This window comes from Falco cherrug, chromosome 7, assembly GCF_023634085.1.
Source record: "Falco cherrug isolate bFalChe1 chromosome 7, bFalChe1.pri, whole genome shotgun sequence".
Taxonomy (NCBI): Eukaryota; Metazoa; Chordata; class Aves; order Falconiformes; family Falconidae; genus Falco; species Falco cherrug.
In genome coordinates this window covers 947,503-975,068 of record NC_073703.1, presented here as the reverse complement: position 1 = coordinate 975,068, position 27,566 = coordinate 947,503, and the positions used below count along the sequence as shown (strand labels likewise).

Sequence of the window (27,566 nt, the reverse complement as noted above, 5' to 3'; positions counted from 1 at the left end):
GGTCGAGCGTTTTCAGCGGTTGAGCATAACAAGTGAGTCAAGCTACACTGAGCCTCCAAGCTTGGGTGAGATGGTATCGGTGTTGGAAGGTGGCTGGTGTGTATTTACTTCTGTTCAGGCTTGGAAAGCATAGGCACAAGGGAAAACAAAAATCATGTTAAATGAGGTATTTCTGAAGTGTCTTCATGACTTTCCAGAGTGATGGCAGTTGTGAGGTGGATTTTTTGGATTTTTTTGGGGTGAAGTGGGGGAAGAAGAGGTGGTCCTGCAGCTGATGAGAGAGGCAGCACTACGGTAGAGATGGCAGGCATTGCAGATAGAGGAGGTCTCTTCCTGTCCTTATGCAAAATTCTTGTTGCAGCTTTACGTTAAGGGGGAATCTTTTATAAAATAACACCAGGACACCCCCTTTAAGAGCAAAAGCATAGCAACCAAGCCTATAACATGGCTGTGCTCAAGATGAATCTGGAAAACCCCTGACCTTTAAGTTCTTTGTCATGTTATGGGAGATGAAGTAAACTGCTCTCACTTCGTCATATTTCTGTGTAAACTCATTAGCTAACCTTCTCTGCTTTATATTTCTCCTAATCCATATTTCAAATGCCCTAATACCGCCATTTGGTGGCTTTGATACTGATCTGATTTAATTGTTCTTTGTGTTCGTGTGTAACGGTGCTTTGGTTTGCTCTGGTTGTAGTGCAGAGTGAAGGGACCTGCAAAACCTCAGGGAGATAAGGGGGTACCAAAAGAGATGGGAGTGTGATGTAGCAGGCTGTAGCTTGACAAAATCAGTACCAGATCAGCATGCTGGAGTCAAGTTGCATGATATACAGAGTAGACATCCACTTAAGTAATTTTGGTGGAGGTAATTCAAAATTCAATTTGAATAGATCATAAAACATCTGTATATTATTTTTGAGAGCTTCTGTGTGTTTAGGTCTTGCTTGGTTTTCCTCTCACTTGTGCTCCTGCAGACATTTGCTGGCAGAATCATGGGACTAAAACTTCCCAATATCTTCTGGTTGGTCTTGGTGTAGTAATCTGCCTGTGTTGTCCACCTTAAGCTGAACTTTAAAGGTCACCAGAGTCCTGAGGCATGGAGAAGACAGACAAGGTGATGCATGCTTCCCTTTGGAAATTTCCCTAAATCTCTGTATTGGTTGCTTTGTAGGCCCCTCAGCCTAGCAGGATTTCTGGTGGTTGGTGTGATGGGCCTCCACTTGACTCATTTGGAGGACGTCAACCCCTTTTCTACCTGACTGATCCAAAGTCAGAAGTCCCACTGTGGTCATATTCAGCCACATTTTGGGCCAGTTGCTTGTGCTGTTGGCATGTGAAGTGTAAATAATACTCGCCATCCCTGGAAGTGCTTTCAGTTGACTGGCTCTGTGGTAAGCCCGCCTCAGTTCTGGTTTTCCTCATTTCCAATCGCAAGCAATGGCCAGATGAGCCCGGGGAAGGAGCGTAGTGGAGGGTGTTACCTCCTCTGCAGGAATGTGCTGTCCCCCTTGATTTAGTTGGCTTGATCCAGTGCTTCTCATCTGCTTCAGTAAAAAACCAGCTGGTTTAATTTTCCCTGGTGAAGACTGACAATCTTTCACACCAAAAACCCAAGACCTGGCAAACCAGTAAGGGTCAACCTGAAACAAGATGTAATCCGTTGCATACTCGCATGGAGACTGTGGCAAGGACCTGCTGGGATTCAGATAATTTATTCATAAAACTAAATTAGACGTGTTTTCCATGGCTGCTTGTCAGAGAAGCCTTTTTGATTTGTATTCTTGCATCTTTTGCATCTGAGATGAAAACCAGCATGGCTAAATGATGAGGTTCGTGGTGATATGAGCCAAACAGATGCACTTCAGAAAATGGAACTTCAATCTTGGATTTACTTAGCTCATTTCCTAGTGTCATTACATTGTCCGGATGATGAATGTGCTTTAGTTGTGTGATCCTACACTGAATATATTTTAAAACATTTTTTCACGCTCCCTTCTGTTGATCTCATCACATAGCCAAGTTAATAGATTTAAGACGGTTTCATTTCCATACCATATGTTCCCTAAGGCGTTTTGGAGGGATAATTATGCTTATATATTTTACTTTACCATATGATGCAAATATGAACTATCTTTCAGGTAACAGGGGTAGGCATACGTGTTCTCAGAAGCTCTGAGATGACTTGTGTTTTCTGAAGGTGCTGTCTCCTGTTGTCTTTTAGAGGAGCCAGGAAGGATGACACCTTGGATGTGAGGATAAGGAGATCATGCAGTCACTCTGGAAGTGTTTCTTAGACTTACTTAACCCCTCTGCCCACTAGTGGGATATTTCCTTGAAAAGCAACTTCTAAACCATTGTTTCTGTAACGTTGGTGATTGGGGAAGGTAGGAGTTCATGCAGTAGCTGTATGCATTGCAGTGAATTTGAAGGATCAAGGCAAAGCAGGATCTTTCGTGCTGAAATTGTCATAGCTAACTGTAGATGTAAATTAGAAAACTGAATTATGTATGCAGAGACAGCCCAATCTCTTTTGGAAGGATATGGGGTTTTTTTCCTATCTGGCAAATCGTGATAGGTGCCTGAAGAATGAGCTTGGCTGCAAGTGCGGACTGCTGCTGAGGCTTCACAAATTTACTTAAATCACTGGACCAATGTACAGAAGTTGACAAATGTAGCAGGATCTGAATGGTACTAAATACATTGAAACTTACTTTCTTTAAACAAATAGAGAAGTTTGTTTAAAGTGGTTTGTGTTAAGAGGTTGTCCTTAGGCTAAAGATGTGACTGAAGGTTGGAGGGAAAAATGTTCAGTAGGATTATTTGGTAACTTAGGCTGGGAAATTCCCTCTTCCTTGTGCACACTTCCTTAGGGTTTGGGTTTTTTTAATAAAATTTGATTTTTTAATAATGAATGGAACCTGTTAGAATTCAAACCAGAATGCCAGTATGGTGGTAGTTTTTTTTTTTATTGTTTAGAGAAGTTGGTATTTGCTGAGTGAAATTTTAACTTGACCAGATAGTGCAGAGAAAATGCTTTTTTTCCCATAGTGGACTTATTTTTACTGCTTTTGTAGAAATCAATGTCCTTTAATTTACATGATGATCTTACGGTCTTGGTAGAGAAAGGAGTCTTGTAATGTTATGAAGATACGGCTGCTAATAATTTGCATTAGAAAATAAATGGAGCAATTAAAAAGAGATTGGTATATAATCACTGGAAACAACTTTTCCATCAAATCCGTTGCTGTATTTTAGGTTATTGAAGCTGAAACCTTTACCCAGCTGATTCAGGACTACAGCTGAGATCTAAGTGACACAGGGATAAAGGTGCTAAAGGAGACTTCCAAGGTGGGATGTGGATGGGTTAGATGATAAAATAGGGAATCCCTTTAGTGGATTTAGCAGTTTGGAAGATGGAGATGCAGAAGGTACCTTCCTCATGAAAACCTGAGAGCCTGGGGTGACTTTTGATGGGGGGTGGGGGGGAAATCCCAAACCAGCAGGTTATAGAGTATGAGGGTGAATAACTTGGTTTTGTGTTTCACTCTTCATTTGAAAATTAAAATAAATCCTCAATTCTCTCTTTCTGAGAAACATGTTTAAAAAAAGGCAACAAAAAGCCCTCATTCTTTTAAAAATTGCCTTTCAAACCTGATCATTCTTTAAAGGTTAGGGTTAAGCATGGTTGTTTAAATCAAAATGGTGACGATTGGAAAGGCTCAAGCAAAGGCAAAAATCTCTGAGGCTCAAGTGTAAAGTCAACGAGGACAATGAAGAATACAACAAATGGGTTCCCCTGTGTCTGTCAGACCCTGGATACAGACAGCGTGAAAAACAGCAGTGCCCTTAAATGTCCAGGAAACTTCGGATTTCTTTCTGCCTGCAGGCAGAAAGTATAGATAAGGATAGTAATCCTAAACTGGTTGAAATAATTTTTCTGCAGAAAGTGACTTTTGAGCTGAGGATGGAAATACAGGATAAGCTAGGAAACAAGTTTTCTATCCTGAAAAGTCAGCTAAATCGCAGGTTTCTGATCCAAACTGTGGTCTGTGATCCCTGTGTATGTGATATAGGTAGACTTGGTATATCAGGGACAGCATTTTATGAGTGTGTGTGACATGAGGATGGGACTGTTATGACCAGAAAGAACTCTTCATATCATCTTACCTTTCAAAAAAAAGAAAAAAACAAACCAAAAAGCAGACAGTGTATAAATGTCAGTGACAGTAAAGAAATAAGGAGATCTATTTTGGTCCTCTGAACAATGTGTGTTGATTAGCCATAACTTGGCATTTATCTAATCAACTGAGATGAGTCTCAAAAACCTTTCCGTGGGAGATCAGTGTGTCTCATAACTGCCTTTTTAATTTTTTCTTAGTGTATTGTTGAATTTGCAGGAGTAACACACCCGCACCTTCTTCCAACTGTGTTAGTGCTTGCAGCTAATCTTGGGACGAGTGCTGTGTGATGAGATTTGAGAGGCAGCATCTGCTCCAGGACACGTTATTGCTGCAGGGCGATGGTAGAGGGGATGGCTTGTTATGGCCCCAGGCAACTGCCTGTTGTGGCCAGTGTGCTGTCCTGTTTCTAATTCTGCCAGTGAAATGGAGAGCAAGTAATTGCAAAAACCAATAGGCGAGCAAGTAATTGCAAAAACCAATAGGCGAGCAAGTAATTGCAAAAACCAATAGGTTAGATCTTTTGATTTTGTAGTTATTATTTTACTTTGTTGCTGAATCCCCACATCATCCCATCCCCCCCCCCCCCCCCCCCCCCCCCCCGGCTTCATAATGACCTTGCAATGACCTTGCTTTGCCTACTGGATTTCCCTGACCTCTTTTTCTCATGTGGAGAGTTGTGCTGGCCGTGTGCCAGCTGAATAATTCGTAGTAATCTAAAAGTGTTTGGCTAAAATGCTTTATGGTTCCCTTACTTAATTTCTGCTCTAAATAAAACAATTCTTGTGAAACTTCTAGGCATGTTGATTTAGTTGGCAGACAAGCATTTTGAAATAAATATTTTGAGTCCGAAAAAGATAGGCAAGATGCATGCAGAAGACTGAAACTATTCCAGCTGAAATATTTGCAATGTTGCTGAATACAAATAAAAAAATTAGTAACTTGCGAGAAGTAAATGATGTAACTTTTTTAGGTAGGATCTGGGAAGGTGGTTTTGTATTGAGGTCTGGTCTCTTTAGGGAGAGGTTTGTCGTCTTACATCATATTTTCAAGTGGCAAAAAGTATGGTTTCTCTCTTATGACTGATGTGTGATTCTCATAAATAAGTTTCTGGTATCAGAGAAGAAGCCATATATTTTCTAGGTGATGATGTGCTTGTGGAAACCATTTAGATTTGAATATTGTGGACTGCCTGCAGTTCCCATCTCAATTGTCCTTCATGTAAATAAAAGGTAGAAATGAAACCAGCTGTGTTATCTGAGCCTGTTCAACTACAATCGGCATTGCATTTCAGTTTCTTCAGATAACACAGGGCTGACCTTGGCTGTGTCCTGTCCCCTGCCAAGGGCAGGGATGCCAGGCTGGTGTGGTGGTTTGTGTTAAATACAGGTCCTACTCTGTCTGTTACAGGGCATGAGGCTGGTGAGGTTTGCTGGGGTGGAGAGATGCACAGCGGTCCTTGCTTGATTTTGGGTGGACTCACGCTCTTAGTAAAGCCTGCTCTGTGTGCTTGTGTTCTCATCACTATACACTGATGTTCAGTATACCTGATATAATATTAAGAGTTGGGGCAACATTTTGGGAACTGTGGTCTGCTTGTGGAACTAATTTGTTTATAGTGATTGGATCAAATGAAAGCTCCCCTACAGAAACAGGTGAACATTATGAGGGACCTTGCTGTAACAAGCCCTTCTCCTAAGACATTTGGAGGTGGAAAACAAGGTCTAGAAGTCATTTTGAGCTTGTGGAAGCTATTTGGTTGCTCTCTAAAAGTCATAAGTTTCTTGAAGCTTTTTTTATATTATTACCGATTATGTTTATATTCAGTTCTTCAGTGCAGCTTTGTTATATGCAGAAATGTCTTTCTGTTACTGATGGCATCTTCAGACTATCAAAGTATCTGAAATGTACTGCTACTATTCTGTACAAAGGAAGAAGCTTAAAACCCATGTGTACTGCAGTTTTTGGAAGGATGTCCGTTTCATCTCCTGTGTGAGATGGAATTGATGGCGTTTCTGTACTGAGATACAGAGATTGCTTTATGTTTTGTGGGGAAGAGGTGCCTCTGCTTCCCCTTGAATGTGGAAAAGAGAAATTGGGAGAGATGGATCGGTGCGTGGTTGAAAGTAAAAGCTGAGGAGGGCTGATGACTTTCTCTGGGAATAACCCTGCAACTGAAGCTAATAGTCCTTGAATAATTAGAAGAATCACCTTAGAAATGTTTAAACCCAGAATATCTTAGGGGAGGCTTTAGATTTATAGCAGGTTTCAAAGAAGATGAATATATGAGGTGGAATAGAGATTTTTCTCATACTGCACTTGGCACCCCATTTCAGGATAAGTGCGATTATTTCGCTGGCTGCAATTAGGGCAGATGCTGTCACCGGAGCTGCTTTGTGAGCTGCCCTGTAAATGCACGAACAGATGTCAAAGAAGCAGTTTTGCAGATTTGCCTTAAAAGAGCTTCTCTTTCTCCCTATGATGTTTCTGCTTGGTATGTGGAATTATCTTTGAGATGTTTAATACTTTGCTGTTGCAGTCTGCTGTCTAATTTCTTAAACCATCTGAGGATACTTGACCTCTATTGGTGCAGATTGCCTGAGCTGTGTGCTTAAGGACCATTTGTTTTAATCTTTCCTTTTTGAGGATGGACCTGGTCAGAATTTCTTTTTTCATAGAAGCGCACTATCATAATGAAAAATCATGCCTGCCAATAGAAAAAAAAAAAAAAGGTGGGAGGGTCACCCTCTGCCTCTTATTGTGGGTGGAAAAATAGTCCTTCTAAAGACAGGGGAGGACACGTGGAAGTACAAGGCACTGAACGGAAGAGAAAAAGCAAATGCATTGTGCTAGTTTGAACTGAATATGCTCGGATTTAGTGTGTGCCCACTGCAGCATTGAAATCATTCCACTGGCAGTCTTGTGAATATTTACATTTTTGCTGCTTGATGTGCAAAGAAACCAGATCTCCAACCTCCGGATGAAATGATTTTTTTTCTCTTTCAGAGAACATAATGAGATTTAGACTGTTACATCAATTGGCTTAATTCTTACCTTACTGGAGTAATGTGGTGATTAAAAAAAATAATTATTTTCCAGGGTTTGCTGTTGAATTTCATTTGCTCAACAGCTGCATTCCTCTGCTACCCTATTTTGTGTTGAGCTCTAACTTGGCTGGTTAAGGTGGAAGCTGTTACCTAAGTGTAAGAATGAAACTGTGACCTAAGCTGCTGTGTTCTAGCTTTAGCCCAAAGCTGGGAAGATTCAAATGAAATGTAAAGTCCATGTATTTCTTTGTCCACCGGTGTCATCTTAATCTTTGTAGGTTCTGCTTGTCCTGCTTTGTGTTGGGTGACTGTATGGATTTATCTGCTTGGCAGGTTTGGAAATTGGGATGCTCTTCCTAATCCTTATCAGTGATGTGTAATCAGCAAAAGGTTTATGAACCCCCATAAAAGCCAGAGGGTATCAGAGGCACCCTAAAATCCATGTTTATTATGGCCCTGTGCTGTGTCACAGCATCTGCTGTACTTCCTTGGTCATTTACTGCTTCTTTCATTTTAAAAAGGTGTATTATGGCATCCCTAATGGATGCATCGATTCCCTGGTACCAGTCACCGAACATTGCTGAATTTCTGCAGGCTTCAGTCAGTGTATCTACTCCATCAAGAAAAGCAATGCAGCTTGACTTCCTCCTGTTTTTTGCTCCTAGATGAGCAGTGGAGGCAAAAACTTTTTCCATGTTGCCATACTGTGCCTCTGTTTATTAACAGGGTCTCTAATTCACCAAAATAACTTTGTCTCTGTAGTCCGACCAGTTCTTGCCTTCCCTCTTAAAAAAAGTGGAGAGCAATGCCAGGATAGCACTTAGTTTTCTTAGTCCTTCACATGAAATTCACAGCTGACTTCAGGTATATAATGAACAATTAAAGTAGCCATTGATTGCAGCTCTCACAGTATCCTTGAGAGCTGCATCTACAGAACTCAGAAACAAGATAAAAAATGGGGAAAAAATCAGATTTGTATAGGAGCCTTTGTTCCTGTTAGGGCTAAGTGGACAAAAAGACAAGCTGCAGTGTGGAGATCGGTGCCAAAAGCACTAACTGTGCTAAGAGTGGTGGAATATGTAATACTGGTGGTATTTCAAGTAAGCTATCTCTTCAGTTTTAGAATATCAATATTAGTAAAATATCATCCTTGAAATATTTTCGTGTTGTGTGTTGTTAAACACTTGGATAGTTCCACTGCCTTTTTTTTTTTCCTTCTCTTTTAGATATTAATGTTTTCAGAGAACTACGGAGCTTGTGTTTCCAGGTAGCTGACAATAACTATTTTTAATGAAGCTGTCATCTATAATTCAAGGGATTTTTCAGTACTTTTTAGATTGTAAGATGGCTTTTGGTTTTGGTTTCATGTCCTGATGCATTCAGAACACTCCTCTTTGAGTTTAAACATGCTTGTGTTGTGACACTTACTTGACAGCTTAATTTTGAGATTGAATATATTGTTTTGTGGTTAGTTTGAATGCAACATTCTATTTGTGCCCTTGCTTGTAAATTATCATAATCTGTGGGTTGAAGCCCCCCCCCCCCCCAGTTGTTGGAAGTCTTGTTTAAAATATGACTCATTCTGGTGTTGGGTTTGGTGTTTTTTTTCTTTGTTGGGTAACTAGGCAGATCAGGCAGACAGCATACAAAAGAATACAGGAAAGTATTCTTTTCCCTTTGATCTTTCATGGCACAGTCCTGAATGCTTTAAAATCTATTTTCTGTACTAGCTAGGCTATATAGGGGATATATATATATATATGTTGCTACTAGCTATGCATCGGTTTGCAGTCTGTGGATAATGGGATCGTGTACCTGGTACTGCATGGACTGGGTAGCAGAAGGATGCTTTCAGGTTGGTGCTACAATCTTTTGTGTAGTTCTGCACTGAAAAGAAACACTATTTTTGCACAATTTTTAAGTGCTTGGTTTAAAGGAGTGGAAGCTATCTGTATGGTCTGGTGATGCAGAACAAATTTCTAAAATATATAGGTTAATTGATGCACTAAGCTGTTTCAAATGCTCAGCTTCAAGGAGATGGATAACATGTGGCACAGTCTCTTAATATGATCCTAAATCTAGTCATGAGTAGCTGCTTTTTTTTTTTCTGACAAGGCTGCAGTTATTGCTGCAGAGGGCATCTTTACTGCAGAAAAGATGATTCTCTTCAAGGAAATGATTTCATCTGCGGATGGAAAACGGGAAGGAGGTGCAAGCAGAAGTGGCAAACTGGAGGACAAAGCGCTCATGCATTTTGCAGTTAGTTGAGGGTTGCCTTCATTTAAGGAGGATTTTAAAATAACATGGATGGGTTTATGTGGTGGAAGCTTTGATAATTTGTGCTTTGGAAATAAGAGTTATAGCAGAAGAAACCATGGCTGGCAGATGCCAGCAGCTGCAGGGGTAGGTGTGCATGGTATTGTAAGAGTATGGACTTCCAAAAATAACTTCATTTCTATTCAGATGCTTGGGAAAAGCTGAATTGTAGTGTTGCTTAAAGAGTATGAGACAGAGCTGAAAAACTGGAGAATTGGGTATTTAAACTCTTCTTAAAAGGTATGCTTTACCTAAAATGTTAAAAAATGGTATATGGCTTCTGACCAGCCAGAGTTGCTTTTTATCATTCATTTTAATCTTGAGGAGTATGTATCCCTATCAGTAGGAAAGTTGGAAACGTCTTTTTGGCAGAAGAGAAAGCTCAGGTTTTTGTGTTGGTGGGTCACCAGGAGCAGGCAGGTAATAATTTTTGTGAAGTGTAATAAAAATGCATTGGGAATGCTGGAAAAATTTAAGTAGATTGTTTGCCAAAACGTTTTCGGTGAGGAGGCTTTAAAATCATCCCTTTCTCGCTATTGGTTGCTGTCCATAGTCCCCCATAAAACGAGGAAAGAGAACATTGGTAATGACATTATTATGCCTTCTCCTAGCACTATTGCACTTAAATTTGACTTTACACCTAAGCTGTATTAACTTCTTCAAGATAACTTTAAACCTTTTAAGACTACAGGAAAAAGCATCAGAAATTATCAAGGTATTACTTGACTTGGTATTCAAAAATAATTTGATGACCTTCAGTTATGTAAATTGTCCTTAATTTTTTTTTTTCCCTTAGGGAAGTACAGCACAGAGCACAGGTATTGTCACTTGCGAAGTGGTTTAATGTTTGTTTTGCTGTGTGCTTGGGTTCCACGATAAGCAAGGCTAAGAAGCGTTGGTTTGTCTTGGCTTGTGCTGGAAGTGGGTTGAGTTTCTTGAGGCAGGAGGCCTCCATGCTGAGGGTCTGCTGAATGACATGGTTCTCTAACCTAACAAGGTTCTTTGAAAAGGATCAATGTACTGATATCTATTGATATATATCAGTATTCAAAATACTCTTACATTGAGGTGATATTGTAATGTAAGAAATTATTTCTTGACGATAGCATATACATGGTTTTTTTATAAGCTGCCATTTATTACTCTTGTCTTTGGAAATTTTCTAATACAGTGATACAGTGGCATTTAGGTGATAGTGCAATATATTTGTGTAATGCATATGGCTTCTGGAAAAGCACGTATCTTTTTGCTTAGCTATTATTTCAAGTGTGATGCTTGTTGAAGCTGTAAGTGGTACTAGAGTGCCGTGCTGCATCCTTCAATGTGCATCCTTTAGGGCATGGCAGTACTCAGGTTTCTCCTACTGCCAGTGCCTGCAGGGCTAGATTAGGAGGGGAAGGATGCTTTTATTCCCCTGGGTGTTGTTCTCTGAAGCTCTCAAGCTCTTCTAGGGTATAAGCATTTTTTTCCCTAACGCTGGAGTAATTCCTAGGCTCTGAAAAAAGTATTTTCTGCATCTATTTTGGGATTGTTGAGATGCCTCCTCAGTGTGAACAACTGTAGTCCTTGGCAGTGTCTCTCTGCTCTTCATATCCTTAAATTTTAACAGGTTCAAAAAGATTTTTATTTTAGACACTGGTTTGGTGTTTTTTGTTTTTTTCCTGACCTTAAACATTAAATTTTGGTTGCTAACATAAATAGAAATAGCTAGGCATGTGCTTCATGAGATAATAGGAAGATCTCATGTCCATTTATGGTTTATACAGATTTCCCCCTGCTAGCTGACTCTTCCCTGGGCTTGTATTAATGTGGTATTTGACAGTGATCTATGCTTTCAGGATATCAACTCCAGATTTTTTTCCATTTGGGTTTCCAAGTGCTGAGCTGCTCTGTGTACACCTGTAAGGAGGAAATCCAACCAGTGAAGCTGGAAAATTGGATATTTTGGCTGTTGGTGTGAAGAGAATTGCTGTGTTGGTGAGGGATGCTCTGTCAGAGGATGGTGCTGGAGCCTGGAGTTAATCTGGCAAAACTTGAAGGCACATTAAATGTAACGTTGCCACTTTTTATAAATGACAAATTTATCTTGGTATTTGGAACAGGGTTGTCATGTCTCTGGTCAGTGATTACTTAATTAGCCATTAAAAGAAGCAAAAAACCTGTATAACGATGACTCGTCTCCCTGCAAGTCTCCAAACACTTGGGATACACAAAGCACTTCGTTGGTTTCTGGCTTTTTGTTAGTCCTTGCCATTCAGTTTGCAGTTCTTGTTAGCCGCCTAGGGAATACAAGAATAGCAAATTTAAGTTAAATGCAGCCTGAGAGAGGATATAGCAATTTCCTTTCGATTTTTTAAAATTTCTTTTTTTTTTTTTCTGGCAAAAAAAAGCCAAGGGAGCAGCTGGGTGCTCAGTTCTCACTTGTCAGAATGAAGCTTTTAATGATGTTGCATTTTTGCTAAGTACCCAGCATTTTTTGAATCCTTGCTTACTCCAATGTCGTTTCATCAATGAAGCTCAGGGACACAGAATTAACTTCCAAGTGCCAGCTGTTCAACAAGTACCATGAAAAAAATCTGATTATTTTAATACTTCAACACCGTTGCTGCTGCTTATGTGTAGGGCACATGTTTCAGGAGAGCAGTAGCGCTTCCAGAAATCAAGATGCAGTGACTCAAATCTGGAGCTCAAGAAAGAGGAACAATCCAGGGCAAGATTTTATTTGCACCATTTTTGAGGCCTTTCAGCATTATTCAGAAGTGCTGTGACAGAGGCAAATATGGAAATCACTTCTCGCATTCAGTTGCCTCAGTCACAAGACCTCACCAAGCCTTCCTGTAGTGTCTTTGTTATTATTTTCATTATTTTTTTTTTTTTTGCCCTCATTCATGCCTCTGGTAGCATCTCCAGCTGGTGAGACAGGAATCCCACAGACAAGCTCTTCATTTACTGTGTAGCCCTGATTAATTCCTCAGACATGGATTTGTTCCCTGCACAGAATATGCTTGGACTTTGAGGGGAAGAATATGTGAGCGTGTTATTATTCATGTCCTGATTCAGTTCCTTGTCAGAGCTGTTTGCAGTGGCTTCTAGGAGTAATTCATTTTGCAACAGTTTCTCCTGTAATGTTTTTAGATGGGGTTTTTCATTTCCCATGTTTTTTGTCTCAGATTAAAGGTCTGGTAGAAGCTGACAGATTTCCACATGAGATGCATCAGCAAGAGCGTGATGAACAGGTAGCAGCATCCTCACCTGTCTTCTAGCTGCTAGAATGAAAGAAACTATTGAGTGGTGGTTAGACTGCAGGGGAATATCAAAACCTCGAGGCATGGGGTGATTCCAGGCTCTGGACGAGATTATCAGCTGCGTTTGCAGAAAGTGAAGGGACGCCAGGTTTTTAGGTTCACTCATGTTTGCTTTGAACTCAGAGCAAGATGAAGCAGATTTAGCAAGGGAGATAAATTCTTGATTACAGAATTGGGACCAAATGGAAGATTTTAGGGAGAGAGGGAAGAAACCACCAAAGCAGTAAAATGTGTAATTGGGATGCTGCTGCCATTGCATGCTTGCCCTCACTTTCACAGGAGATGGGTGGTTTGGTGTCTGTTGGGGTTGCCTTTGGGTTGTGTATTGGCACCCCATCGTGCCAGGTCCAGCAGGCACTTCTGTTGTTGCTGAGTGTCTACAAGCGTGTCTCTGCTCCTGCTTTCATTTTCCGTTCTAGTTTAGGTCATCTCACTGCATTGGCATGTTGCTTAGGTGTTTCAGTCCAAATAAGCTACTCTGAAATTTATTCAAAAGACCCCTTTCTTCTGTATATGACAGTCTTGGAGTGCTGATTTTTGTTGGTTTTTTCCCCCCATCCAAGCTTACCATCCCTTTTGAAGAAGTAAATTTGAATTGCAATTACAAATCTAGTTGAAGGTGTCCCTGCACACTGCAGGAGGGTTAGACTAGATGACCTTTAAAGGTCTCTTCCAATACAAACCATTCTGTGATCACTATAACACTTACAGCTATCACACTTTCTGTGTTAGAAGTTTCATTCTTTTGAGCAAAACTCATTGTATAGAAATTTTGCATGCAGTTTTACTGCAAAACCCTTTGCACCCTCCTGCTTTCCCTGTACCAATACCTGGGTCCATAAATCTGTATTTTAGGCAGCACCACCTCCTGCACTGGCACCATGAGGCAGTTTGAGACAGGCTGATGTAGATGATTAAGCGACAATAATGATGTTTCTCTCCCATCAGCAAACAGCGGGAAGAGAAAAACATGGTGAGCATGGAAGAGGAAGGTGACAAATAGGAAAGGCTTAAGCATTATATAAATGATCCAATGAACTCACAGGTACAACTGTGCACTAATAACCAAGATGTTGAGCATCTACATGGGCTTTTCTGCCTGTCTAGGATGTGGTAGTTTTTATAGCTTCGGCTGTCACAGATCTGTCAGTCTGGCATCAGTTTTGATCTTGTGGTGGTGTCATTTCAGGTACCAGCCGCACCATGCTATTTGTTGCTGCAGGAGAGAAATTTGGAGAGCGCTTGTGCTGATATATTCAGACTAAGCAGTGAAGTGTGTTTAAATTGGCCATTTCTTTATCAGTTTTTTTTTAAAGTTTACCTATTCCAGGAATTTCTACCCCACACATTATATGTTTTGAGGTACTGGTGGATGGATAAATCCAGACTGTCTTGAGCAACCAAGCTTGTTAGGATTGCCTGAGGATTGGCAACAGGGAGAAAGTTCCACTATTTTTGTTGTCCCTTGTCTGGGTTATGGGATGTTACAATAAAACCAAGTGAACTTTGCTTCCAGAATTGCCCCTTTAGCAGCCTCAAGGCTGACACTAATCTGTTTTTTTTCCAAATCATCTAATATTTGGCAAACTTTGTCAGTGATTTCAGGCGTTAGACATCTCCAATTATTTATAATGGGTACTGATGCTTCCAGTAGACAGTTTATTTTGGATTTTTTCCCATGCGTTGCTTACACTCGTTCTGAAAATTAAAATACTGAGGTTGACCTTGTGAATGAAAAAGTAAGAAGTAGCATAACCAACACACTTGCTAAAAAAATGCAGCTGTCAATGCAAGAGCACTTGCTATATGTGGTCACATATATATTTAATTTGAGAAAGGATGTTTGCTACCAGTGTTTATGTATATTAAACTGTGGACAACTATTACAAGATTGCATGAAATGTGAAAGTAAACTACTATTTACAAGTTTAGTGTATGCGCAAAGCCCAGTTGACTGTCATAATTCTAGTATGCTTTTTCTGTCAACCTGCTGGTAATCAGATTATTATCGCGATTTTTGTAAGGGCTTCTGAGCTGCTTGGAAATATTAATTGATTTTGTTATGTAGGAGAGGACAAGGCTTGATTTGTAGCCTTGTGTTTGTTTGGAGAGCATGCTTTTTACATTGCAAGTAAGATTGTTATGATAGTAAAATCGAGTAAAATCAGTGTGCAGGGTCAGTTTGAGTAAGAACCTTCATTCAAATGTAGAAAATAGAAAAGGATATAGAACATATTAGGCTGAAAGTATGTTGACTTAAAACGTTGTAAATTTTTCCTTTCATAGGCATGCATAGTCCATAAATTTTGGCCAGAGTGTTCACGGGAGTTAGCAGCTCTTGCCTCTGAGGTCTGATGTACGCTCTGGGTTTCCATCTCCCGCAGGATCAGTGTCCCGTTACTGTTGCCTTTATCCTTGCCAATGCCTGTATGTGAGTGAAGCAGCTGAACCAGAGCTTGGTGATCAAGTCAGGTCCTTTTATAATCTGCCACTTGAGTAAGGAGACATGCGTGCCCTTCCAGCAAGATACTAGCTTTTCTTTTCTATAAGCCTGTATAAATAACTTAGATGTCGCATCATTATTTGTCTGTTCTCACTGAAGTGTAAACATGTAGCAACGCAAAATGCCTTAAAATAGTATGTAGAGCAAGTTTTGCAGGTTGGAAAATACTTGCTCTATTGTTCTTTTCATCTTCCTATTTAATTTTTTGTGTCCAAACACAAAAGTATTGTTAATTTTAAGTCATATAAAAGCTAATATGACAGCCTGCTTGAACAGTTGTCATTAGGAGAGCCTTTCTCCCTGACATATGCTAATTATGTAATTACACATATTTCATTGCAATATTTTCTCAAAAATACTTTGGAAAATGACTGTCTGCAAGAAGTGTGTTTGATGTTGAGCAGAGCCCAGCTCATGTGCACCATGGTTGGGAGACCACAAGCAATTATCTTCATTAACGTTTCTTTGACCTAACATAATACTCCGAGACATGTTTAGTGTTATTAAAAGTAAATCCTGTGGCATGCCTCCTGTGATTTATAAGGCTCAAATTAACACCTCTTTGCTTTCTGACCTCACTAAATTTCTTAGTCATTAGTGGAAGCTTCTGGCGTTTGAGTGGTTTTGGAGGGGACTTGGCTTTTCTTCATTCTCACAGTTACTGGGGCTTTTAGCATCTGTGGGGTGCATGCTTGGCTCACAGTTCTGAATTCAAGTTGTTTGGATGCAGGAGACACAGATGTTTGTTACTGTACCAAGTCCAAGCAGAATAAGCATCTGCAGAGAAGCGAGGAAGGCTTTGGGGTAGGTGGGGTAGAGTGGCCTGATGCTTTAGAGAGGTTTTATTGAGCTTGCGTGTATTTTACAGGAGGGAGGAGGTGGAAGGCAAGGTCGGTTTGCTCAAGGTAACCAACCTGAAGTCTTGTTTGCAGTTCTCACGCGAGTCAGTAGTCCTCTATACACTCTGATAACTTGAATAAAAATAGGCAGCACTCTTCTCATAAGCTTTGAAGTAGAATCTCAATGAGGAATTATCTAGTTTAAGTGTGGTGGTGGTTGTTCCCCTCCCGTTCCCTGCTTCTTGAAGGAAAAGCTGGTGTTGGAGTCAGAGCTAGACAGAGAAAACCCTACCCAGCACTTAACTGACATCATCCCTGTTGCATCTGTGCCTATACTAAAGCTATAGGAAAGAATTTGGAGTGATTCCCAGTATATAATATATGTCCTGCTACCAAGAAATGCACCGTCGGTCCCTGCCAGATGTATTTCACGGTGATATATTAATTTATTTGCTTTGAATAGCACATGGCTGGGGCTAATACACTTAATGAAATATTGGAGCGAGAAACAACACAAAATAATGCTTTTCATTTTAAGACCTCACATTTTGTAGTAAATAGAACAAATCTCCAAATCTCAGCCTTGTGTGAATGTGGAAGATAAGGGAGGCTATGCTTGGAATGAAGGTCTTGGATCTAGGTACTTGGGGAGGAGAGCAAGGACAGGGTGACCATGTGAAATGCAAATGCTGCTTCTGAATGCGCTTCAGACATCAAACGTGCAGTGCAGGAGCTCCTTAAACCTGATGTCGGTTTTGACCTCGTGTTTTTTGACTGTACTTGAGTGTTTAGTTGATGCCATCAGGGAACTGTCACAGACATGAGGTCTTGCTCCTGTAAGGCAGTGCTCAAGGAGAGGCTCAACGTTATATGTCATGTTAGGATGTGCATCACAAACTTTTATCGGTGTTAAATGTCACCTGCCATTTTATTGCCCAGATGTTGGCTCTGAGGGTCCTTTGCATTTCTTCGTAGTTACCTTTTGTCTTTGTAATTGGAACACCTCCTAACGTCTTCAAGGGGAATCTTGAGTGAGTTAGAACCAATCAGAGAACAGAGGACCATTAACTCTGGAATTGCTTTCATTTGGAGGGTAGTGGTGGAGCGTTGTCATCTTGTGGTGATGTAAGTTTGAGAAATTAGCTGTGCATTTCATGATTCAGCACCAGACATTGGTTTTCTGTGGTTTTTAAGCAGTCGGAGAGAAATAAAAAGTGAGATTGAGTTGGCTGTAATAGTTCATATCTGATGTCAGATGTGGACATCTCTGAAAAATGCTGGCTTGGTGGGCAGAAAAGTGCTGCTGTTTGAATCCCAACGTGTTGAAAAATCTCCTGGACAGGAAGGGAAAGGACTTCAGCTACTCTTCACTGGCACGGGACTGTGGGGTAATGTATCTAGACCAGGGCCACAGGGGAAGGGGATGGTCATTTTAGCAGCTGAAATTTGAAGGTGTTGTATACCACACACCTGTGAGAAGCTGATGATTCTTCTCACAGTCTGGATTTTAGAGCAGTTGTAGGAATAGGTGAATTCAGTCAATACAAGGTCCTCACCCAGGGATGGTGGAGCTGAGCACCAGGTCTGTCAGCAGCGAGTGCTCCTGGTTGGGCGCTGCTGCAGGGGTTGCGTGTGCCTTTGTGTTGTGAGGGGACTTGGAGCTTATGACCACTAAGTAATTCAGTTGTCTTTTAGACTTGTGACTAGGCAAATCATTGTGTTTCAAGAGTCATTCTGAATGTCGCTCAGGAAGGGCTTTGAATTGACAAGAGGAAATGGCCTTGTGTTGAGCCAGGGGTAGTTTAGATTGGCTATTAGGAAGAACATCTTCACCAGAAGGGTTGTCAAGCACTGGAACAGGCTGCCTGGGGAGAGGTGGGTGAGTCACCACCCCTGAAGGTATTTAAAATATAAATAGACGTGGCACTTAGGGATGTGGTTTAATGGTGGATATAGCAGTGTTAGGTTAACTGTTGGACTTGATCTTAAAGGCCTTTTCCAACCTAAACCATTATATGATTCTGTGACAAAGAAGACATTTTCTTTTTAGTTGGAGTATGTCTTTAAGGTGATATTTTAAAGTTTTGTTGTTTGGGTTTTTTGTGTGGTTTTTTTTTTTTAAGTAAGCATGGTATGCAACTGTTCAAAATCTCGAAAGGTTTAATTCTCTAACAACTCCTGAAAAATATGTAATTTATATGTATGGGTAAGTCAGTGTTGGGAAAGTCAAGGGGTGTTTTCCAAAGCCATGGTTAGCTGAGTGATGCTTTCCCTAAGTTGGCATGAGGTATGCAAACATGGAAATAGAGACACTAACTGCTAAATAAGCTATTTGGTAATATTAAGCAATAAAGCTGTAGCAACTTCTGACATTAGGATGCTGATGTTGATTTAGTAGGCTGTCTGGTATGTTGCTCACAAAATACTGATTTTATTCTCCATGAAATACAGAACTACCCTCTGATTTTTAGAGTATCTTTGATGCTTCAGTGTCAGGGAAAAATTAGCAAAAGCTTGATGTGCTGTGGGTAGTTACACTTAAGTAGAGGGGAGCTTGAGGTGTGGGCAGCGTTTGTGTGTTAAATACCTTATTACAGCTTTGGTGTGTGAAAGCCCTGCTCTTTTCAGCCGTTGGTTGGGAATCATCACTTGCTTTCTCTTAAGGTGATTGGTATCATCAGTTGAGTTGCTCCATTGCATCTCATGGCACACGTCAAGATTTTTCAGGGATCCCTGGCAAGATAAATCACCTAACCTATTTTGGTTTGCTTTTTTTGTAGCATTACTAACATGATGACCTGACAAGAATATAGGATGGTCCTGACTATGCAGCACAGGTACTGATGGAAAAGGATCCAATATGAGTGTAAATGATGTTGGAGGAAGACGACGCTTTGAAGATAGCGAGTACACGCTGCACATATACCCTGGGAGCATTGCAGAAGGGACTATCTACTGCCCCATCACTGCCAGGAAAACTTCCACGGCTGCTGAGGTGATTGATTCACTCATCAATAAACTTCAGCTTGAGAAAACAAAATGCTACGTCCTTGCTGAAGTGAAGGAGTTTGGTGGGGAGGAATGGATCCTCAACCCAACAGACTGCCCGGTCCAGCGCATGATGCTGTGGCCTCGTATGGCCCTGGAGAACCGCATCAGTGGCGAGGATTATCGCTTCCTCCTGCGGGAGAAGAATCTGGATGGGTCCATTCACTATGGGAGCCTTCAGTCCTGGTTGCGGGTGACGGAGGAGCGTCGCCGGATGGTGGAGCGTGGCTTCCTTCCCCAGCCGCAGCAGAAGGACTATGATGATTTGTGCAGCCTGCCGGACTTGAATGAGAAAACGCTCCTGGAAAATCTCAGAAACCGCTTCAAGCAAGAAAAAATCTACACCTATGTAGGCAGTATCCTCATCGTTATTAATCCGTTTAAGTTTCTACCTATTTATAACCCCAAGTATGTAAAGATGTACGATAACCATCAGCTGGGAAAGCTGGAGCCCCATGTTTACGCTGTGGCAGATGTGGCTTACCATGCCATGCTTCAGCGGAAAAAGAACCAGTGCATTGTGATTTCGGGAGAGAGCGGCTCGGGAAAGACACAGAGCACTAACTTTCTGATTCATCACCTCACCGCCCTCAGCCAGAAGGGATTTGCCAGCGGAGTAGAACAGATTATTCTAGGAGCTGGACCAGTGCTTGAGGTAAGATGAACACAATAGTAGTGTGGAAACTTTTAACGGTGGGAAAAAAAAAAGCAACTAAGTAGTTGGGGTTTTATTATGACACTAATCTGGGTTTATCTGCTGTGTGCTGCTGATAAAATTAACAACAGTACTAGCAATAAGAGAAGGTTATGTTTCTGCCTATAGAATTCTACTTGCGTCAAAAAAAGGGAAAAATAAAAGTACAGCAAATAGCTTTCTGATAAATTTGTTAGTGCTTTGTTTTCACTCAAGTGTTGCTTAATACTGGTATATCTCAGTGATTTTTCAGTTTGAAAATGGAAATTAAAAACCCTTTCTTGAATTATCAGTGGCCTTTCTTTATAGTATATTGAAAGAGAATTAATTGCACATAGTATATTGATAGTGTTGTATTTACGGAGTTTCTGTGCACTCAACTTCATTGGGCTGGGGAAGAGATCAAAGGTAACTTTCATGGTCAAAACTTTTATTTTCTAATCACGAGTACTTGTTTTGGCCAGTGTGATTAGTTACTTTATGCAGACTTTTCCTGTGTGTGAAAGGAGATTAGATTAACTGCAGCATTAACTTTACAGATATGAAATTGAAGAGAGGGGTACAAGCATGCATTAATTAAATTGCCTTGAGCTTGCCCCTTAACTCTTTGAAATGGTTTGCGTTAGAATTGCCAGTTTTGTTTGTGAAAGCCTGTCTGCATGAGGGTGACGTGAGCATCAGCTTCATCTGTGCCATTGTTCTTTGAAGCCACAGTACAGGGAGGTGCTTGATGGCTGCGTTTTCTTTTCTTAAAATAAAAAGTGGCTTCAACTAAAGGTTAGTAAAATTCACAGATTTTGGGGGGTTTGTTTTCTGTTTTGAAAGGTCTTTTTGGCAGTTGTAGACAGAGATATCTACTGTGTCCGTATTCCATTAATGAGTGTGAGGACTTTGGCCAGTTTCAACTACCTGCAGAAGACTGGGAATCAGAGGAAGGACTACTGCTTGTGGGTATTTCAGCCAAGGATAAGCCAAGAGCTTGATTTTGCAAAGCCAACGAGTGTTTTTTTTTCTGATTTCATGTCAGGTAGAGTGTGTTGACCTAACTTAATCTGGAGTTAGCAAATGATTAAAGTAATTCTGGATGGGCTTTGTCCTGAAAAGCTACAAAGCTGTATAACAAACAAGGTAAAGAAATTGAAGAGGCTTTTTTTTTCCTTTTTTGACAGTCTGCATGAAACTGTGTGATAATTATTTTAAAGCACACAGGAAAGCAGGCTTCCCATTCTTGCACTCGCCAGTGTTTCTCCTGCTGTTGTGCAAGAGATTGTGGAGCTGTTTATTGCTGGAGTTGATGAGAAAATACTAGACCAGGCTCCAGTAGCCTACAGTTAATGGATGTTACTGCAATGACCCAATTAGGTGACCATGTTAATTTAAAAAACCAACTAATTTAATGAAAATTATTGCATTCCACCTCCAATGCTGCTGTTTATTTGAAACATTTGTATGCCTGTTTGGTTTTTGGTATGCTTTTTTAATGCATCTTGTTAGACTAAGGTCCACTTTATAGTTGTCTTAATTACTGTCACAGAGAGCACCTCAGTCCAGCTTAGATTTCCAGAGGTGGAGATCTCCATGAAAGAGAAGGTAGAAGGAAGTTTTGTGAATTGTTTTTTCTTAAATTTTGGGTTCTTTTCAGGATTAGGTAAATATTCTGTTTGCTTGGCTCTCGGATGGAGTGCAGCAGTGCAGACAGTTTACTGGTAATGCTGCTTTGGTGATGGCCACTTAATTCTTCCAGGGAACTGTTGTGTGTTGTGTGTGTTGGGATTAGGTACAAGAGAGGGATGCACTAAGCCTCTTTGCTTTCCTTTTGCAAGATCTGCAGCTGTTTTTAGGGGAAAAAAAAATTCATCTGAATCATAGCTGGTTTTTTTGTTGGTGAGTTTTTGTTGGGTGTTTTTTTTTCTTTTGAAACAGAAGTTTACATTCCTTCACTCTGGCAGCTGGACAGCTGCTGTTTTGCTTCTCTAGCTGCCTCCAGGTCTCTTGGAGAAAGTGAGAGTAATCCAGAATTTCTTCTGCTCTGCCAGCACCAGTCCCAAATAGTCACAAATCACACAGGCTTAAAGATAAAGTGTGCATACTTCTGCTTTTTCTTCCCTTCCTAAAAAACGGATCTTCAGAGAAGATCTGTTGTGAAGTGTCGTGTTACCCTGCCACCCGTTTGCAGACTGGACCTTCTGATTCCTTGCATTTGTGGCTGAAATGCAGTTTTCACATCTCTGTAAGCTTAGATGCCAAACTTGGGTGTTTCCCCACACACACACACCCTGCCTCCTTTGTCGTCATTCTTCTTCCCTCCTTCGGACACCTCTTTGGTCCCTTTGTTTTCTGTCTGTGTATTTAAAATAAAATTATGTTCAGCTCAGGCTTGTCTTTTAGGAGGCAGCTGCATAAACTCTTTATGCTGCAACTTCTGATTTAGGGAATGGAGCACAGTGAGTAAGAGTTGACTCGTACCCATTAATCTCTTTTTCTTTCCCTGCTTGCAAAGCATCTCTGGTAGCATGAGCGTTTGCACTGAACCACCCGTCCCTGGGAATGCCGTCACAATCGTGCTCACACGGCAGGGGCGGAAGTGGAGCAGAATTACTATTATTTTTTTTTTCTGCAGCTTCACTGTGTTCCTACTTTACCTATTCCGAATAGCATCAGGCTATTGTTTGTGACTTCTTTGTTGCACAAGACTCCTGTGAGCCTTGTCCAAATTGCCCTTTTGGGGACAGCTGTCCAGCCAAGCTGTTACTGCCATCTAAATGTGGTAATATCATCCAGTAGCTGTACGCAGCAGCAGCTGCTGTGTGTGTGTACTGAGACCAAGTGTGTCCTTTTAAGGTATATTTGATGGAAGTCTTACGGATTTTCTTTTTCTTACGATGGGATTTAATAGCAAGGGTTTTTGTAGCAATTGGAATAGTTGCAATATGCCTTTTCTGTTTTGTGATAGATGATAATATAATATTTATATATTCGTATATTATTTATGATAAATTATATTACTTAAATATCATACTTATTTTTCTAACAACAAGGTTCCAATTGGTTTTAAAAGGTGATTTTCTTTATATTTTTTTTCTCTTCCCCCCATTTTCTTGAAATGCACCGTTCTTCTCTATAGAAGATTGCTTTTTCAGCAGGGTATCCCTAGAGCTAAGCTTAACAAAATTCTGCTCTCTGGCTATTTAGTTTCAAGACTGAGCTTCTCAAATTCAATTATTTTATGTAGTTACTAGAGGAACAGTTGCATGTGCTGCAATTCAATTCTGTCTCTGATACACTTCATGCAATACTTCAGATGAAAACTTCATTATGCTCAGGTTGATGCTCCGTCGGGGACCCAGAGTGTATAACTTTGGTGCCACATAAGTAGTTTGTTTTTCATTTAAATGTCAAGCCTGATATTGTTTAAGAAAGCATTGAAGAAGTGTGCTGGTCAGGCAAACGATTTACTCCAAAAATTGTACTTTCTTTTGAAGAGAATAGGAGGGGCTTCCTATAGGCAACATATCATAGAACCATGGAGCGGTTTGGGTTGGCAGGGACCTTAAAGATCACCCAGTCCCACCCGTGCCAGGGGCAGGGACACCCCCCCCAGCCCAGGCTGCCCCCAGCCCCGTCCAGCCTGGCCTTGGGCACTGCCAGGGATGGGGCACCCACAGCCTCTCCGGGCAGCCTGTGCCACCACCTTCCCGCCCTCACAGGGAAGGATTTCTTCCTAATACCCAATTGAAATGTACCCTCTTCCAGCTTAGTTGTTCCCCTTTGTCCTGTCACTGAGGCCCTTGCACACAGCCCGCCCCCCCCCTACAGCTTTCCTGTCGGCCCCTTTGGGTGCTGGAAGGTCTCCTGGAGCCTTCCCTTCTCCAGGCTGAACAGCTCCATCTTTCTCAGCCTGTTTCCATAGCAGAGGGGCTCCGGCCCTCTGAGCATCTCCGTGGCCTCCTCTGGGCTCGCTCCAACAGCTCCGTGTCCTTCTTATGCTGGGGGTCCCAGAGCCAGAGGCAGCGCCGCTGGGGGGGTCTCACCAGAGCAGGGCAGAGGGGCAGAGCCCCCTCCCTTAGCCCACCAGCCATGCCGCTGGTGACACAGCCCAGGGCTCAGTTGGCTTGCTGCTGCTGAGCTTCCCTGTCAAGTGTTTCTGCTTAATTTTTAACTCCAAAAGCCACAGTTAAAGGTTTGATTAAACCCCCCCCCAAAATATCATTATCACAGGGCTTTCAGGCAAGGGTAGTGAGACACTGGGGGAGGCTGCCCAGAGCAGCTGTGGGTGCCCCGTCGTTGGCAGTGCCCAAGGCCAGGCTGGATGGAATGAACAACCTGGGCTGGTGGGAGGTGTCCCTGCCTGTGGCAGGGCAGTTGGACTGGACAATCTTTGAAGGTCCCCTCTAACCCAGAAGGTTCTGTGATTCACTTAGTGGTCTACCTGGAGAACAGTGGTTTAGGCACAGGGCTGTTTTACCCCACGGGTAGGTAACTTGTTCATGTGAAGTTAAGACAATGTTTTAAGACCCTGTTTTCTCTTTAATTAGATTAGCTAGAAACATCCAAATGAACTTCATATTGGAAGCCAAGCTTGTTTCCATAGACTTAAACCTTTAGAGGTGGGATGTTGGTGTGCTGCTCCCCAGCCCTCCCTGGGGTCATCACCCTGCACTGGTGGGCTATGTGGCATGTGAGCATCCTCCTCTCTTTGGTGCAGAAGAAAACGTAAGTCATGCCTCAGCTTTCCTGGGGAGGTTTGAATGCAAGTTAATTTATTATACCATGTTACTTTTTTTTTTCTCCAATTCTCAGCAAAAATGCAGTAGTAGTAAATTTCTCCCTGGCTCAGGTGTGCCCAAAGGTCCCCAGACAGGTATCGGATGAGCCTAGTTCTAAAGGAGTCTGCACCAAATCATTTTATCATCTGTAACTTTCTCAACATCTCATTTGTCACAGGAAGTGCTGCAATGGCAGCTACAAAAATCAGACATGTTTTCTAAGCAGCTGTTTACATGCATCTTTGAATATCCCAATGGGCATTTCTCAATTGCTTTTAAAAAAATAGAAATATTTCTGTGACAGGGTGTGGAGCACTGCTGGTGGTGGAGGGTAGCTGTTCCTGTCCTTCACAGCTCATATGCATCTGCAACATCTGTGCCGGGGGGAAAAAAGGAATTGATTGCTTGAATTGCTTTTGAAAAAATTGCAGCTAGCCTTTTGTAGTGGCAGCAATGCTGTTTGCATTCCCAGTAGGCGGTGGTTTGCATAGAAACCTTAGGAACAGCAAGCGCAATTGCTTTTTAATTTCTGGAGAAGTGTTACACTGTATGTGTGCTTTGCTTGTATGGGGAAGTTACAGCTTCAGTCCTAAGGTCTAGAAGTCTAAAAGATGTTATTTTTCTTTTGTAGATTGTTGGATTATTAGAGGAAAATGTAAGCAGCAACTGAAAAGATACTGAATTTTTTTATTTTATGGGACTTTGTGGTCATGTACAGCTTCCCTCCAACTGAATTAAGCTTTTGCAGCAACAGCAACTGAAGAGCTGGCCGCTGTTAGGTGCGAGTGAAAATGATACTGCACTGCCAAAATTTCAGTAGATGCTGCTGAATGTTTCCAGAGTTAAACAAAGAGCTATTGAGTGGAGTTAAAAAAGAAATCAATTAACTAGAAGAATCAGGCATGTCCTGGGCTTTCAGTATAATCGAGTGGCATCAGACAATGCAGCAATGCTAAAGCTAAATGTGCGTGCATCCTCCACTGCTGCTCCCAAGCAATTTGGCTGGATGTGTGCAAGACCTGTAGTAATCTCAGGTAGGATCCAGCTCTGCCGGCAGATCCCCCTCTCTTAACTCCTGTGGTGTATAGCTGGGGTAAGGGGATGCTCTATTCATGCAGCAAATTATAGTGCAAGTATTCGCCTATGAGAAAAGACACTTTCAAGTCGAGTATATTCATATTTTTACTTGGAGCAGTATTAATGGGAGGTAAACTCTGAGTATATTCCCTTTTAGGATTTTTTTCCCTGCTCCTACTTGGAACAGTATTATTGGGAGATAAAATTTGAGTATATTCAGATTTTTTTCCTGCTTGAAACAGTATAATGAAAGTTAACCAATTTTCATTAAAATGGACTTTAGAAAAAAAAGAATCTGATTTGGTTTATGATGTTCAGTTCCCAATATACTGATTTTTAAGTAATTATCTTGTGTCATGTGGTTCTGGGGGTTTTATATCGGAAAAATGGATTTATATGACAGGGAGAGGGAAGACTCTGCTCATTACTCACTTCTGATCGTTTTTAACCTATAATATATGCAGTTATTATTGATCTCCTGTGTGGTCTGTGTTTGGGGTAGGTGTCCAATGCAGCAGCCAGGATTTTTTCACCTTGCATTCTTCCCTCCCCAGTGCATGAAGGGGTTAGAGAGGGAGCAGCGCACAGAGATTTTACAGATGATGCCTAATGTGGGAAGAATTTGTGCAGGCCTCCGCCGGCAGCAGTGGCACAAAGGAGTCACACAGCAAGGCTCATGCACCAAATGCTTTTCACCAGCGCTTTCAAAATGCTGTTATTCTTCAGCTTGGGATATTTTACAGTTTCAGGCTCTGTGTCAAATGGTGACTTGTTCATCTGTTTCTCTGATGCTGAAATATTCAATATTTTCACTTTGGAGTCTTTCTGAAATACCCAGATTGGCCATATGGGTAGCAGAGTTTAATATTATGTTTTGTTATTTGCTATCTTCAGCAAATATTTTGTTATCCTGAAGTCCAGCTTACTATGCTTGAATGATAAATATTGTTATTTCTGACCTGAGAAGACTGCAGAAAAATGGGTTAGTTATTGAAGAAGGTTTATGCAAAGCTGCCTTTTTCCACACCCTTAAGAATTAGCAGCTATTTTGTTTCCAGGAGGGAAATGGTAACTAAAGCACTGCCTTTGTGGGTGGAGTGTTTGCCTTACAGGGGGCATTCTATTGAACCTACACATACAAGCATCCCATCTTCTTTTCCTTCCCTCCTTGCCATCTCTTTTTGGGGGAGCTGTTTTGTTTTGCCATTCATTCTTATTCACACCCTTCCATTTTTATCTTTCTCTTTGGTTTTCTTTCACTGACCTTTTAGGATTTCACTTTTTCCTCTATTGATGTATACCTAGATCTGGGTTTTATAGATACCTAGATATTTTGTATCTAGAGATTTAGACTTTATAGATATTTGGATCCTGAGATTATGAATCCCTAGATATCTGGATATCTAGATTTTATGGGTAATTATCTAGACAGGTATCTTTATGTCTATATATCTAAACATAATCCTGTGTCAGACCTGAGCAGGGAGGGACCAGGTATTCGAGCTCGCATGCAACCATAGCGAACCCAGATGATGCTCAGCACTATACAGTATTAGAGAACAACTGACTTTCTTAATACCATTTCTTTTATCTTTCACTGACATTGCACCAGTGTAGCTGCTATTGGGTTTTGTATCTTTTTTCTTAAACTTGAAGATCAAGGTGCACGTTTTATAAAGCATGAAGGAAGGATGTCTTCTGAAAGCTGTTTCTTTCCTTTTTCACTATGTATATTTATTCAAATAGTATAATAACATAGCACTCTAATGTTTTTGATCAAAGATTGTACTGCT

The 27,566-nt window shown here is 41.1% G+C and overlaps 1 protein-coding gene across 10 annotated transcripts in view; it reads left to right on the top strand.

The window, feature by feature from the left end:
* The window catches only part of MYO9A (myosin IXA), a 184,229-nt gene that overhangs the window by 14,855 nt on the left and 141,808 nt on the right, over positions 1–27,566 (top strand). For all 10 annotated transcript variants that reach the window (XM_055716037.1, XM_055716034.1, XM_055716040.1 and 7 more), the window contains exon 2: positions 18,969–19,891. In XM_055716037.1, the coding sequence (XP_055572012.1) occupies positions 19,049–19,891 (843 nt within the window). In that variant the 5' untranslated portion in view covers positions 18,969–19,048. The remainder of the gene's footprint in view (positions 1–18,968; positions 19,892–27,566) is intronic.